This window comes from Neodiprion virginianus, chromosome 7, assembly GCF_021901495.1.
Source record: "Neodiprion virginianus isolate iyNeoVirg1 chromosome 7, iyNeoVirg1.1, whole genome shotgun sequence".
NCBI lineage: Eukaryota > Metazoa > Arthropoda > Insecta > Hymenoptera > Diprionidae > Neodiprion > Neodiprion virginianus.
This window is the reverse complement of record NC_060883.1, coordinates 14,799,255-14,813,749: the sequence shown is the minus strand read 5'-3', so window position 1 is coordinate 14,813,749 and position 14,495 is coordinate 14,799,255. Positions and strand designations below refer to the sequence as shown.

The 14,495-nt window shown below is 35.7% G+C and overlaps 2 protein-coding genes across 2 annotated transcripts; both read right to left on the bottom strand.

Annotated features, from left to right (window-relative positions):
* Positions 1–397: 397 nt before the first annotated feature.
* On the bottom strand, positions 398–8,084 carry LOC124309450 (UPF0329 protein ECU05_1680/ECU11_0050-like). Its single transcript, XM_046773114.1, has 4 exons — positions 8,080–8,084; positions 1,309–1,443; positions 514–919; positions 398–402 (listed from the first exon to the last, which is right to left on the bottom strand). Exons 2-4 carry the CDS (start codon positions 1,414–1,416, stop codon positions 398–400), a joined length of 519 nt encoding a protein of 172 aa, XP_046629070.1. The 5' UTR covers positions 1,417–1,443; positions 8,080–8,084.
* Positions 3,824–13,299, bottom strand: LOC124309320 (retinol dehydrogenase 14). Its single transcript, XM_046772870.1, has 5 exons — positions 13,110–13,299; positions 9,750–10,023; positions 8,148–8,387; positions 6,452–6,834; positions 3,824–4,134 (listed from the first exon to the last, which is right to left on the bottom strand). Exons 2-5 carry the CDS (start codon positions 10,018–10,020, stop codon positions 4,030–4,032), a joined length of 999 nt encoding a protein of 332 aa, XP_046628826.1. The 5' UTR covers positions 10,021–10,023; positions 13,110–13,299; the 3' UTR covers positions 3,824–4,029.
* Positions 13,300–14,495: the final 1,196 nt, after the last annotated feature.

Here is a 14,495-nt window from a genome sequence, read left to right as displayed (position 1 = left end):
TCGCATAACGATCCTGACAAAAAGTTACAGAAGAAGACGTTGCAGGAGGCCAATAATATCTCTTGCTAGTCCGGATTTTGATGCTATTCCCCAAAATAGACGAAGACAGATTGTAGCAATAGGATGGTCCTTAAAAAAGTCATTATTGAATTTCGACCGGGTCACCCTCCAAATTGGTTCCAAATAATTCAAAAATAATTCCAACATTTTATCAATTTTTTTATTTCAACCTTAATCCGTGCCCACAAGAAGTTGAGTTTCCCCCGTTTAAACCTTCAAGGGCACATTAAATTTACCGAACGGATTTAGACAAAATTTGATATATGGGGGTTTTCGAGGTCGCTGATCATGAATATGAACTCAAAATTATGAAATTAATAAATGACCTTTTGAAGAATCACCCTGTTACAGCATACTAACCATAAAATTTACTCACAGTAAGACAATTTCGGTTTTGAAAAATAAACATTTTTCTGAGTGCACGCGATGTTACCACACTCATTACACTCCTACCTTTTGCATTGAGAGCTGCCTTCGACACTGATCCGTAATTATCTTTGCAGGGTCCTGGTTCTGTTCGCCATTTTTTACGCTCCTTGGATTTCCTCTCTTCTTCTTTCTTCTGCTTCTCTTCCTTTTTCTCCTTCTCTTGGTCCTCTTCGTCAGGCTTTTCCTCGGTGACTTTTTTCCCATTCGCTTTTTCACCTTTTTTGCTTTCCTTCTTTTTCATTCCTTTTTTCCTCTTCTCATTTTTCTTCCGCTCTTTTTCCTCTTCCTGCTTCCTCTGTTCTTCTAGGACCTTTTTTCCTCTGTCATCACTTGCTTCGATCATTTTCTTCATCTTCTGAGCTTCCTGGTCTCGGCGATCTTTCAGGAAACGGTAGGAGGGCAGAGCCAAAGTCGATACCCATTCTGTTATCTGATTGTAAAAACAATTTCTACAAATGAAATATCTTTAAATATCTCCAACGAGACTTGTCGATAACCCTTTCATGGATATTAAAACATAGCAAACACTACTTGAAAGTAAATCCTATATTCTTATTTCCAAATTTTCCAAGCAAGCTGAGACCAGTTTTAAATATTAACTTTTGATTTGATTCTTTTCTTCTAAAAAATTGATTTCATTCCAATATATCTGAAAATTGATTGGATAAAAGTGTAAACAATATAATACATAATATTCAGATTCACAATTTGTTCTCAACTGATCAGATGTGATCATAGAAAGAAACTGCAAATAGATGCAGAACGTGCAAATTATTTATGGAGGTTAATTAGAATCGTCAAAATAGCAGTACAAATTACTTTGTATGTAAGAGCGCTTTTCTTGATGCCAGTGGGCGTGAAAAGCCTGGCGAATTCCTCTTCGTTCAAAGAGTTCGGACAGTCTCGCCCCTTCTTGGCCAGGGACATCGTCTTCTCCCTCTGCGTGGTCTTGTGCTTCAATGCCTTCTTCGATATTGCAAGGTCGCGACAGCTCTCCGTCTTGTGGACATGGGGCACAGCCATTTCAATGATCCTGGGAGTAGCCTTGTAGTTCAAGGCCGCCTTCGTTATTGGGTTCGGCATTTCCTTCCCCGGGTCTTCGTCCTTCCACACGAACATTGCGAGCTCCTTGATACGCTTCGAGGGCTTCGCCTTCAACGCCGCCTTCGAAACGCTCAGATCCAGGCGACACAGTAGTCCCGGATCAGACTTCGGAGCTGGCTGCGATATCACGAGCAATCGCTTCTTCAACTGGCTCAAGGGCTTCGCGACTCGTACCTGCGAATAATTATGCAAGGCGAATCACGGCCAAGCATCGGTTTCCAGAAGAACTTCAAACACTTCTCCTTCCACAATTCAATTGATAATATTTTGAACCTAGTACTAACGATCGGTTCTGGTTCGGGAACTTTTTTCGGCAAAGCATTCACCTTCGCCCATCCATCGAACTTTGCCCAGTCCGCCGCTGTCTTCAGCCATCCTTTCAAGTTCAACCTGTGTCTTCTCTGCTTTCTTAAAATCAAATGTTACTGGGAAGAAGAATATTCCTGGAAATCTCAATTAAGAGTCTCTCAATGCACCAGGTATACTACGAATAGACTGTTTTAATAGATTGTTATCGATAATATCAGCAACCATTTCACCGGTGATCTTTCGCGTTGCCCATGGTATTTCAAAAATGGTTTATACGATTGACTTCAATTTTGCAAACAATCTTCTTAGATTATTTGTTCTCTTTGTCGTGACCCAGAGTTTCATTCTTATTACCATATAGTGACCATTTAAAATTGAAACTCGACTTTTCATCCAAAATCTATAACTTTCTCATATACTGTTCCCAAATTTAAAGGAAATCAGTAGTAATTCGTACCGCAAAACGTGATATAATTTTTTTTTAAATGCACATCAAGCTTGATCTGAATATTTTTAAATGAATTAAACTACAATCGAACTGAATAATTGGTGGTCGAGGTATGCATTCTCAATACTCAGCAAGTTTTTCGAATTCAACAATGACTCTACGATGTAAATCGAATGAGGAATTTTATATTGCGAAAATTTGCGGGATAAGAATCAGTTAAGTATTTACAGAAATAGGTCAATACTACTCTGAACGACTTTCTCCGGACTAAGATTTGGAAAAATCTCTTCAAAGCGGAAAACAAAGTGGGAGAAAGTCAATAAGCGATTACTCACTTCTGTCTGTCTTTTCCCTTGCCTTTCGCAGGCTTAGGCTTCACCGAATTACCAGGCTTAGGTGGCATCGTTTAGAACAGTTTATTGCAGGTATACACCATCAGAATAAGTGTTCGCATAAAGTAGTAAAATTTTGTTCGAATTTCGTAGTTATAATTTGCATGATGATTTCATGTATGAGAATTTTTGTTCATCATCTTCAGAGTTATGAGGAATTCGAGTTTATTTCATTTTCAAATGAGTATTCTATGCTTGCTCTTCAAATTTTATATCTTCGTTAAACCCATAACCGCAGTTATGAGCTACAGGTAATCGTAGTTGACACTTCGATGTTTTGCTTCATCATTTCTGTTTATCAGGTTATAATTTTACTTTTAATTTTCGTTGGAAAATGTATCTGAAATTTTGTATTAAGTCTTGATAATGTTTAACCGATTTGAAATTTACCGAAAGCTTGAGTTATGAATTTAGCTTTGTCTTAATTTAGAATTTGAAACTCATGTCTGAAGGTTTCATCAATTTTGTTACCATAGACCGTTCTTTTGTTTTGTTATCGAATAATATCGAAATATGTATATTTCATTTTTGACTAAAAAGTTAGAGACTCGGCTACAACCATGAAGTTGTTTCACTCGTTGTCAATTCCCCCGAAAATACACAAGGTGCTTCTTCGTTATTCACAACGCCACTCTGACTTTGGAATAAGTCTCGTAATAATACTTGTCATAAAAGTCAGCTTTCTTCCTCATTTTTGTTACTTATTGTTGTTGGTAAATTTTTCCACCAGCATCTGCGTAGAAATCATGCGTAACCTAAATTAAGATGAGGGCTGAAAAGATTATCATTCACCCCCTAAGAAAATGACCCACCATATTCTTACTATAACTGATTAAAGCAGAATTTATTACTTAGCATTTTCAAGATTTATTTTCAACATTCCACTTCTCTATGTGTACGCACTTCATAGAAAGCAAACTGTAGATTACCTATTTGTGAAAAAAATTGAACTTGGATCCACATTTTATGGAGACTATTCAAGTATATGATAGATAGGTATAATGGATAAAGAGCGCATGTTACAGTTATGATCAATTGTTAAATTTGCCAGATAAAAGCTGTTTTCCATCAAAAATGAACATTTAAAAAAACAAATATCATGTGCATTTATTATAATTACATTATACATCAATTGAAGCCGCAAACAACAATCGTTAAATTACAAAACAATAAAAAATGTCGTAGTCATTCTATGACCAACAGTTACTATTTATAATTATAATTATCTCTGCCGATTGTGTGCACACGTATAGCTCATCTGCAGTTACATAATTCAGTTCTTTTTCTTCATATCTTTGGATCATTGGGTTCCAATTTCACAAATCCCTCACTAAGTTCCCACAGCTTTTTCCCCTTAGCCGCATCCTGTGCGCCTTGAGACAGTCCATGTTCCTAAAAAAATGAGGTTAAAATTTGTCAAAATAATTCGGAACAGTTCTCTGACGTGTGCAAAAGTGCACGGGGCAGTTCGATGATAAATTACCCAATCTTACCAACCGAACCCAGTCTTTTTTACATTACATACACCTATTTACCGAATTCAAAACTACCTTACCGACTACAGTAGCATCGGACTAGTGTGCAAAACTACGGAAAGGGAGAATTTGAGTTTAAATACGTTAAGGCGACTTACGTCGTTCAGACAACCAACACGTACACTTGGTTTTGGTAGTTTTCCGATCAGGAATCGTTTGTAAATCATTTAAAAACGTTTGTGAGTGATTACTTTAATTGTAAGTACTAAAATAGAATTTAGCATGTAGTTGGCCAACAAATTTATTTTCAATACTTTTTTTTTCAATCAGTGAGGCGTGTAATAAGAAGGAAATCGACTGAAAGTAACGAATTCATCAATTCCTAGGTCTGTAACTCTCTAATTATTTAATGAGAAAATTATTACATTTATGGAATTCGCGGCGCAAACCTCACACACGTACGACGCTTGCGCCAGGAATATTAATTTGCTTTTAACAATCCATCAATTATGGAGTTATAAAACTAAATATTCATTAAGTCTTTATTTACAAACGATTTCCTTTTCATTGCATATTATTTCTCACTATCGCTATTTAGTGGAAAAGAATTTTAAAAAAATGCCGTCATCATTTTTATTTGTGATGCTTGTAAGTATTTCCGCCTAGTCCGTTTCTGGTGAAATTATGAGACAGACGACTTAATCATGCGTTTTGGAGTTAGAAATCTGGCGTTACGATTACATCAGAAATGGAGTAGCGCTTTCCAACGATCGCTTTATTCCTGCAGTAAGTCATTTTATAATGTCGAATATAGTCTATCGTTTGTTGTTCCATTACTTCAATTATTATTTTACATCTTTATTACAGATTACTGTATGCGGGGTTATTCCGTTTCATGGCTATGCTGTCTTTGAATTGGTAAAAATACAAGTAAGTCAGTAGGGCTAATTGTAAGTCGGCATTTGCATTCTTAGGGAATTTCACACAGCATGGTAGCAAAGCGGAGTAACTTCAGAAATATGACGCAGAAATGTCAGATTAATGCGAGATATGTGCAAAAAAATAGTGCTCAAACTTTAAACGTGTTTTTCTCGAAACTGTTTTAAACATATTTTTCGAAACGGTGTACATGATATCTCAACAACCAGTACAGTTTTTTGGTTGCAGACCTGTATAATTTTCTTGAAAATTTTTTTTTTACTTTTGAACATCAATATTTTGTCTTATGTTTAACAATACATTATCTATAGATAATGTGTAATGAATATTTTGTCTTGTGTTTAACATTACACTCCGATAAATCCAACGATACTATTGCTAATTTTGGCCAGCGCCAAAAGAGAACGTATGTACACTTGGGGACAATGAATCTGAGATGGCTAATCCTTTACACTAGACAGTCATGTTGACAGCACAGAGAAACCTACAGCGCCATAGTCGGCCGAGCGATAAACAAGCTCAATTTCAATGAACATACCATAACCGATGACTGTCGAATCTAACCTTAGAATACATGTCAATCTAACAAGTCATCATCGCCGCGGTATTCTAAGCATAGACTTATAAAGACTATGATTCTAAGCCTAGATTCGACGGTGATGGGTTATGTTATGTTTATTGAGATTGAGTTTGTTTCACGCTCGGCCGACTATGGCGCTGTAGGTTTCTCTGTATTGCCAATATAACTATCTGGTGTAAAAAATTAGCCGTCTCAGATTCGTTGTCCCCAAGTGTACCCTCAAGACGGTTGCAGATCAATAATGATATTTACTAGCCCATGCGTCCCTTACCCGGCACAAACTAAGCGCTTATGGGAACATACTTGGGTTTGGTTATAATCATTATTACCGATGATCATGTTACCTTACCGGCGGTAAGAGTGAGTCTTACCTTCATCGGCAAGACTAAGACTCAATCGGTAAGAGTTGGTAAGGTAGTTTCTCCACCATCAATAAGTCAGAATGTACTGACTCGGTGAATGGAAAGTTTTACATCATTTTTGCCACGCAATTAATCAACCCAGCAAATTTTAATGTCTAATCTGGCAATGAATTCTTCACGGTACACGAATTAACTGTTTGCAAATTTCTAGTACAAAGAAAGCAGTCAGTCGACTTCTGAAACTTAGTGGACTTTCTCAACATGGCAGAAATTAAGCAGACCTAATCCTCATATCGATAATTGGATGCCAGTGATATGTCTAAATCTTAATTATTTTGAAAAGAAACTCTTACGTGACAATCCATGAAGTATTTTCCGGTGACACCAATGACCTCATCCGATACGGCGAGGTAGACGCTGGTCTGAGCACCCTGTTCAGGGGTCTTGAAGAATCCCTTGATAATGAGGTACAGTCCCCAGGACAACGGTACTGGAACGTTTCTCCATATCCCGCTGTCAATCATCCCGGGGTGAAGGCAGTTGGCCGTAACTCCGGAACCCTGAAGACGCCGCGCAAGCTCCTGAGTGAAGACAATATTCGCATACTTCGACACGTAGTACAAGTATCCTGGGAACGTGGATGTCGGGTTCATGTTGTTTAGGTTCAAACTGGACAGTCGGTACAGCTCAGAGGCCACGACAACTATGCGGCTGGGCGCCGACCTTTTCAGAAGATCTGAAAAATTTTCACTCTTAAAAATTTGTGAAGTAAACAGTCCATTTGAATCCATTTCGTTCGTTTCTTAATTTAATATAGGAAGAAAAAGGGCGAGTTTCCTCACGACCTAATTACAACTGCTGAGTGCTGACTGACGTGAGTTGAATTTCATTAAAAAATCCTTCTGCACAATAAAAATCAATTGAATATAGCAAATATAAATAAAGAAAGTTAGTCAGTTATGTATAAGTTCAAAAGCGTCCACATTTTTAAAATTTTAAAATTGGATTGTTAGGCATTGCTCGCTTCAGTTCAGAACGAATCATCTAGAAATTGTTTGAAATAAATTTTAATGACATTAATATATTTTTCACTTAAGCTTAAGTTTAATAATCATGATCTTTAATGATTTATGCAATGTTTCTGTGGCTAACTAAAAAGCTACGGCAAAAGCTACATCTTTTATTCATTCAAATCAGTTATGAAAATTAAATGAACGGACGATACCTTTTTGACATTGAAAAACAAGCTTTAAAAATAATATTTTTCGCGGCACTTTCCATCACTTTGCAAACCAATCCAATTACTAAAAGTACCATCAAGAATAATTAGAATCTTTTGTCGTTAATATTCTCTTTGAATTCACAAAATCGTTCTTTTATTGTTCATGAAATTCTTATTGCGTTATTTTATTCATTTTATAGCAATTCATATAAAATTTACTGTAAACGTCATATGAACTGTGTCAGGGACCTTCGAGCTTGGTCAATTTTTTTCGAGAGAAACATACTGTCGAAGTAAACGGGACATGGCAATTTTTAACGCCCATCATTTGATTTTAAGGTTTTGCACATTTCGCATTTTATAATTTAGCCGTTTTCAAGATCATCACAGGACTTTTTCGGTACAGACAGAGTGCCCGGCATTTTTCTAAAAACTTATATTGCTGACATTAGAGATCCAAAAATGTGAAGATTTACTTAAATTAAAAAAGTTCAATTCGACCAAAACCAATACTGTTCTTATGTCACCATAGTTGATCAAACGTAAAATTTATACATCTAAATACAATTACTATGAAACTGGTAATAATCGGATTTCAATCAGTTTCAATTCGTAGGGTTACAAATTTTGCCCAACTGGAAAATATACGTAAAGTATACAACTGTTTTAAATCAAAGTCTCAAATTTCAACTCAGTTACGGTTTTTCCAACCACAGTCTTCTTTGATTTTATCATGTTCTATCGCTTTTAGTGTATCACAAATCGGAAGACGTATGAAATTGCGGCATTTTCAATTGATTTGGACAAGTCTGGACAAGATTTCCTACCGATCAGAAGATGGGTGAGAAGGAATGGCCCGTAATGGTTCGTGGCCATCGTCATCTCGAGACCATCATCGGTGACCTTCTTCCTGAATGTCTCCGCCGTTCCGGCGTTGTGAAGGAGAACGTCGAGTCTCGATTCTTCCCGGTTAATCTGCTGGGCAAATTGCCTGACTGACTTCAGTGAAGAGAGGTCCAATTTTCTCACCACGATGTTGTTGTTTCCCGTAGACTTTACCAACTCGTCTGCCGATGAAAAATAAATTTGTAATCATCATTATGTGGTCACGTTTTTCTCTTCTCTTTATCGAGTTGAAAATGAAATTTTTATGTGATAAGGTGGCAGTAGTGGAATAAATACACCTCAATTTTCAAAACTAGATAATGGTTATTTATTCTTTGTTTTATTAACGACTCATGGGCCGTACCGTCTGAATCAAAACTCGCAAGAGAAAAGAACTTACAAAGAATATCCCGGAATGTTATTTGTGCGAATAATTGTCAACACGAATAAAACAACATTGCACTTTGTAATGAAAATGATTCTGAGCGAATTTAAATAATACAAGCTAATTAGTATTAAGAATTTGAGAAGAGGTTTTATAATTAAAAAATTCAGAATAATTAACCTCTGGTGGTTTTATCCGGTTTTAATGTTCACGGTGTGTTTTGCTCGCTGACCAAATTCCCAAAAACTGTATGAAAATCATCTCTATGATCTTATATTAGAGCGTAGTTATAATGTACAAATGTAGTTGTTAACGAACATCTGTTGCACCGTACTTACAGAGCTCTTGTTTTACCCACTCTAGAAATAACCGATTGTAAAATCATTTTCAGATAATTTCCAGAAATCTACAGTGAACAAGAAAAAAAGGAAAAACGTACGAATCGCATTAAAAGTCTGAGTTCAATTATTTTGCACACTGTATAATAATAATGTTATTTCTCAAATTCTTTATATCTTAGATTTTGTTACGAGAATTTTGTCAAAATTGTTTTATGGGTGTGCATAATATATTATGCATAATGATTGGCACCCATAACATTGTTAGAAATTATTTAAACCTATGCGTACATTTGTCGTTGCATCGGATTCTTTTGAAATTTTTCTATAAATGTGCTTTTTGGGTCGTTGATTACGAATCTGAACTCGAAATTCTAAAATTCAAAATGGCGGATCCAATATGGCAGATTAACAAAAACAACAAGAACAATTTTGAAAACCTTCCCTAAAACTTTTTGGTATGCATTAAGTTTGGGTAAAAATTGACATTCGGATTTTCATGATAGATTAGCGGAAAGTACTTTTTGTCCTGAAAAAGTATGAGTTTCAACCATTTGTTTACGTTTGTTATTTTTGCATTAAATAGATAAATAAATTTTGTATCTTTTTGAAACTTAGAAGTATTTCAGGGGCCATGTGGAACCAAAAGAACTCGGAAGTTGTTACCAAAAAAGTAGTTTAATAAATAAAAAGCTGCAAAAAAAAAAAGGTAGGATGCTGAGCGTGAATTAAAGGGTTTAACGGTTTTCTCTGTCTTTCTAACTTTCAATTCAGACGGTAAAGCGCATTCAGCCTTAATCATGTCTCTTGTTTTAGCAAACCTTTGAGGACGTTGGCGCTGTCGAGGTTGCGGCAAGCCATAATGATCTTCGCGCCTCGCTTGGCAAGATCTTTTGCGGTCTCCTTACCAATACCGGAAGTGCATCCCGTGATGATAACGACTTTGCCGTCCATCTTTGCTTTACTTTTACAAATGCCTAACGTGTAGCAGGCGAAAAGTCGAAGTCCAATCACCAACAGAACGGCTCCAATGGTTATAGTTCCGATAATCACGTAGCAAAAAAGAAGGCAAGCACCAATCCCCAGTAACATTATCTGCAGAAATTACATGGTTAAAAAATCGCTGATCATTATTCATATTAACAAAATTTAGCCAGACTTCAAACACAAGTTTTTGTCCCTTTGGTAATCGAATATTGAGCAATAAACAAGGCGGGGCATTTGAAATGTGACTGAGCAATAGTACTCAAACTATCGATGATACTCAAAAAAGTTTCAGATGAAAGCTAAATTGTTCGAGAAGGCCGTCATACTGGACCATCTTATTTCTTTTTCGGTGGAGGCGCTGAAGCTACGTCAAGGTCAACGCCACTTATTTAAACAATGGAACAATGTATTTTGTTTTCTACGACATTATTACCGACTTTCAGGCAAATTCAGTAATCTACAACACAAGGTCATTCTACGCACGCGAATTATGAAAATAGTTGAAAAATCGAATCGAATCAAAATAATTATTTTCAAAGGATTTACTAGCCTTGGTTTGTGTCTACCCGCAGAAAATGCTCGAAGTGATGACCCGCGACTTTATTTATATTTCGACTGTAGATCACTGAATTTGCTTCAAAGTCGGTAATAATGTCGTAGAAAACAAAATACGTTGTTCCGTTTAAAAAAGTCGCGTTGACCTTGACGTAGCTTCAGCGCCTCTACCGACAAAAAAAAAAAGATGGTCGAGTATGACGGCCTTCTCGAACAATGTAACTTTCATCTGAAACTTTTTTGAGTACCATCAATAGTTTGAGTACTATTGCTCTGTCACACTTTAAATGCCCCACCCTGTATAGTTGTGATTTTAATTGATGATAGAAATGAGTACTTGACGTAATCCGAGCCTAGATTGTCTAGCTTAATTACGTGCATACATTACAAGACTTTTTGCAAGATTGCGAAAAGTAAAAAATTGCAGTGAAATAAAACGGTATGATAAAGAAAAGTAAAAGAGTCAAGCTTCATCTTCCGTTATCAAAATTACAATCGTAATATGCATGTTGTTACAAGTAAGCAAAGATTCGTTTTTGCCACGTATCTATGTAACAATTATTTATCCTTGAATTGAAACACGTTTGCGCACAAACAATTTTTTTCAGTGTTCCTCGAGTAGCATGTAATTATAGGTATATAAATATGCTGTTATATACGCTTAGTAATTGATATTGTGTAAGCATGAAATTCTGTTACAATTGAATGTGAAGTAGTCGATTTCAAGGTAGAATAAACCAGTTTTCATTCAAATTTATATTCATAAACTTGTAATTTTCAAAACTTTATAGACTGGCTTATCAATTCCGTGGAAACCGGTCGGAAAACCTACGTTCAATGCTATTTAACAGATTCAAGTTGCGTGAGTACGAATATAAATCACTGTACGGTCGCCAGTTCATTTATCTATGCCTATAATATAGTAAACCAGAGTAAATACAACCACCAGTCAAATTAGGAATGTATATATAGGGAAACAAATGTACCTACTTCCTATGAGGGAGTATATGAGGGGGGGGGGGGGGGGGGGGGGGCAGCTTGGACGGTCTGTAATTATATCTACTTTTAGAAGTTTTTTTCAAAGGAAATGAAAACGCTTAGAGCAGCTTGAGGTCGAGAGCTTTATTATTAGTAGCGTCAATAATATTTAAGAATTTTTTCATTGAAATTAGTAACAAAATAACAGCATGGAGCATATAAGTAGCAAACGACTACGAACTCGAGGGCTTTAGCGGTGGAGCATCTTCTGACATCACTATCCAACTCGTAACAAATGTTGTAAAAAAAATTTGATCTGGACACCTTTTCAGATTCGACCTCGGTACCTAAACGTTGAGAAAAAAAATTTTTTTCTGATATATATATGATTATGAACAAAAAATGTAATTTTTCGAACATAGAATTGCTAGCAAAAAAATGAATAAACAAATTTCATTTTGATGATTGAAATTCAAAAATCAGGTCACGAGGTCGAATCGATAAACAAGTTTTAAAAATTGTGTCACAATATCAAGTCGATCAGATAAAATTTGATCGAGGATTCCACGCCACCGGATTGAAAACGTGGCCGTTCATTACTCACATGCCCCATACCACCATTTCGTTATTAAGTTCAAAGAAAAAGTTGTAAAATGTTTTTGAATTTATGAATAATAAAGCCCTCAAACTCAAGTTGCTTCACGTGTTTTCATTTTCATGAAAAAAACTTTCAAAAATAGGTTGATTTTAGTCTGTACAAGCTGTACCCCCCCCCCCCCCCCCCCCCCCCCCCCCCGGCCCCCCACCTAACGGATGGTTCAATATACGGTACTTTACTACGTACATACATTTCTGTTTTTTTTTGCTATTACAATTTATAATTAACGGGTAAATCAAATGTATTTACACGCAGCCATATACATGAATTACTCAATTTATTAAATAAGATCTGTAAACTATAGCCACAAAAAAAAATAAAAAATAAAAATCTTCAATCATCAAGTATGGAGATAAGTATGATTATCAAGCATTCCGGTTTTCCAACAAATAAAACAACAAAAAAAACCATTGTGAGTCCCTGTCAACGATCAAGATGGTTTGAAATTACCTTTTTTTGTCAAAGCACACTTTTATCCAATTTGTAATGTATGTATAAATATATATTCACGGATAACAGTTTTTTTTCCAGCTAAATCGTAATTCTAAATCGAAGTGAGGAATGCTTTCGAACATTCGTTTTAGTATACACCTAATAAATGAACGTAAATCGTGAAAAAGATAAGAAATAAAAAAAAATTCATATTAGTTAGTCAATGGCGTTTCGACATCTGAGCAGTAGTTAAGTCTTATTACAATACTCGGTGCATGCTTTCTTTTATACACATTTAGAATCGAATTTCGCAACTTAATGCGTAGTTGAAGAATGAATTCCAAAATGGCGGTGGGAAAATGTGGTCTTATACCTGGAAGATTAGTTCAGACTATAATACGCCTAAAATGAATGGACTACGTGTACGTATCTGATAAAAAAAAAAAAAATGCGTAGATAAGGCATATATTTTAATAATAAAAAGAAAGGTTTGATTTGAAAAATTGTAAACACGTTCAAATGAAAAACAGGCAATTCGTAACTATTTGTAACGAAATGACAAAGTACTCACTCAACCTGCGATATTCGATGTTGTTATCCAAGGTCGCTTTCGTTGGACGTGGTTCTTTACGGTTCTTTTCCGTACGGTATTCACAGAGCAACTGAAAACAGAGCAGCGGTACAATTCAAACCTGTTGAAATCCCTACTCTTGACCGCGGTACTTCTTCAGCACTGATCATCACGCATGCCTGAGTGTAGGATATGCACAGTCACGGCTGCCTGCACGACTCGAAAGTTTCAAATCGATCTCACCGGTACGACAATGCCGGTAACTTGAGTGAGTGAGCGATGCTTAACCCTTTAAAGCATACATTTCACCTTGCAGTCAAATTCCTTGAAACTTGGTATAGAAGGGTTCTCGAGGTCGCTGATTTCAAAAATGAGGTCGGATCTGAGAAATTTTAACTGTTTAAAATGGTGGATCTAATATGAGCGAATGGGATCAATTTTTATATTTTCAGTCCGCCATATTGGATCCGCTATTTTAAATTTTTTAATTTTGACATTGGATTCATTTTTAACGGTCCAAAAAATTCGGGATTACCGAGTTGCACTCTTCTAGTCCCCATAACCTTTCCCCAATTATATTTGTTCTGTAAAAACAGGCATCTTCGACACTTTGTTTCTTTATAGCGATCACCAGATTCGCGGAATCATCATAATCCCTCTTAAAACATCAGCAATGACATCTTCGAAGGCCGATTATGCACCAAAAAAAATAGCAGCAATATCTCAAGAATTGAATGTAAATGTTGAATAACCGATCTAAAAAACAATTTTCTCATATCTGAGACGTTGTGCCGCAAAGGGTTATGCGTATTACAATTTTTGTCCCGATAAAAGGAAGACGATAAACCTTGCTGCGTTTTGTGGTAATTTTTTTTGTCGTTTTCGAAATTTTTTACAAGTTAGCCCCAAAATCTAACTTTTGCAGTGGTCAAAATTTCATTTTCAATAGTTGTATTTTAAAATTCTCGTAAAATATATCTTGTTTCAATAAATAGGGTAATTACAAGAAAATGTAAGACAAGTAACTATCAACGATTAGTGTAATTATAATTGTCAACTACTTCATCTTCTGGTTATTGCAATATTAAATCTGTACATTTAGTTGAGCATATTTTTCAGTGAACTAAAACCTTGATATCAACTTACGGTTGAACCAACATCGGAACTCGCATAATAGTTACAAGTAAACATATAGTATGAATGACTAGATTTTTTGGTTACAGCTGCAAAACATATTTTCATTTTACTACACAGAAATATATTTTTGAATTATGGTAAGAAAGAAAATTATTAAAAACTATAGAGTAACAAATATTAGAAATTTCCCCCTGTATGGGCATAATAATCAGTGAATACAATACGAATTGATTACAATTTTCTATCATC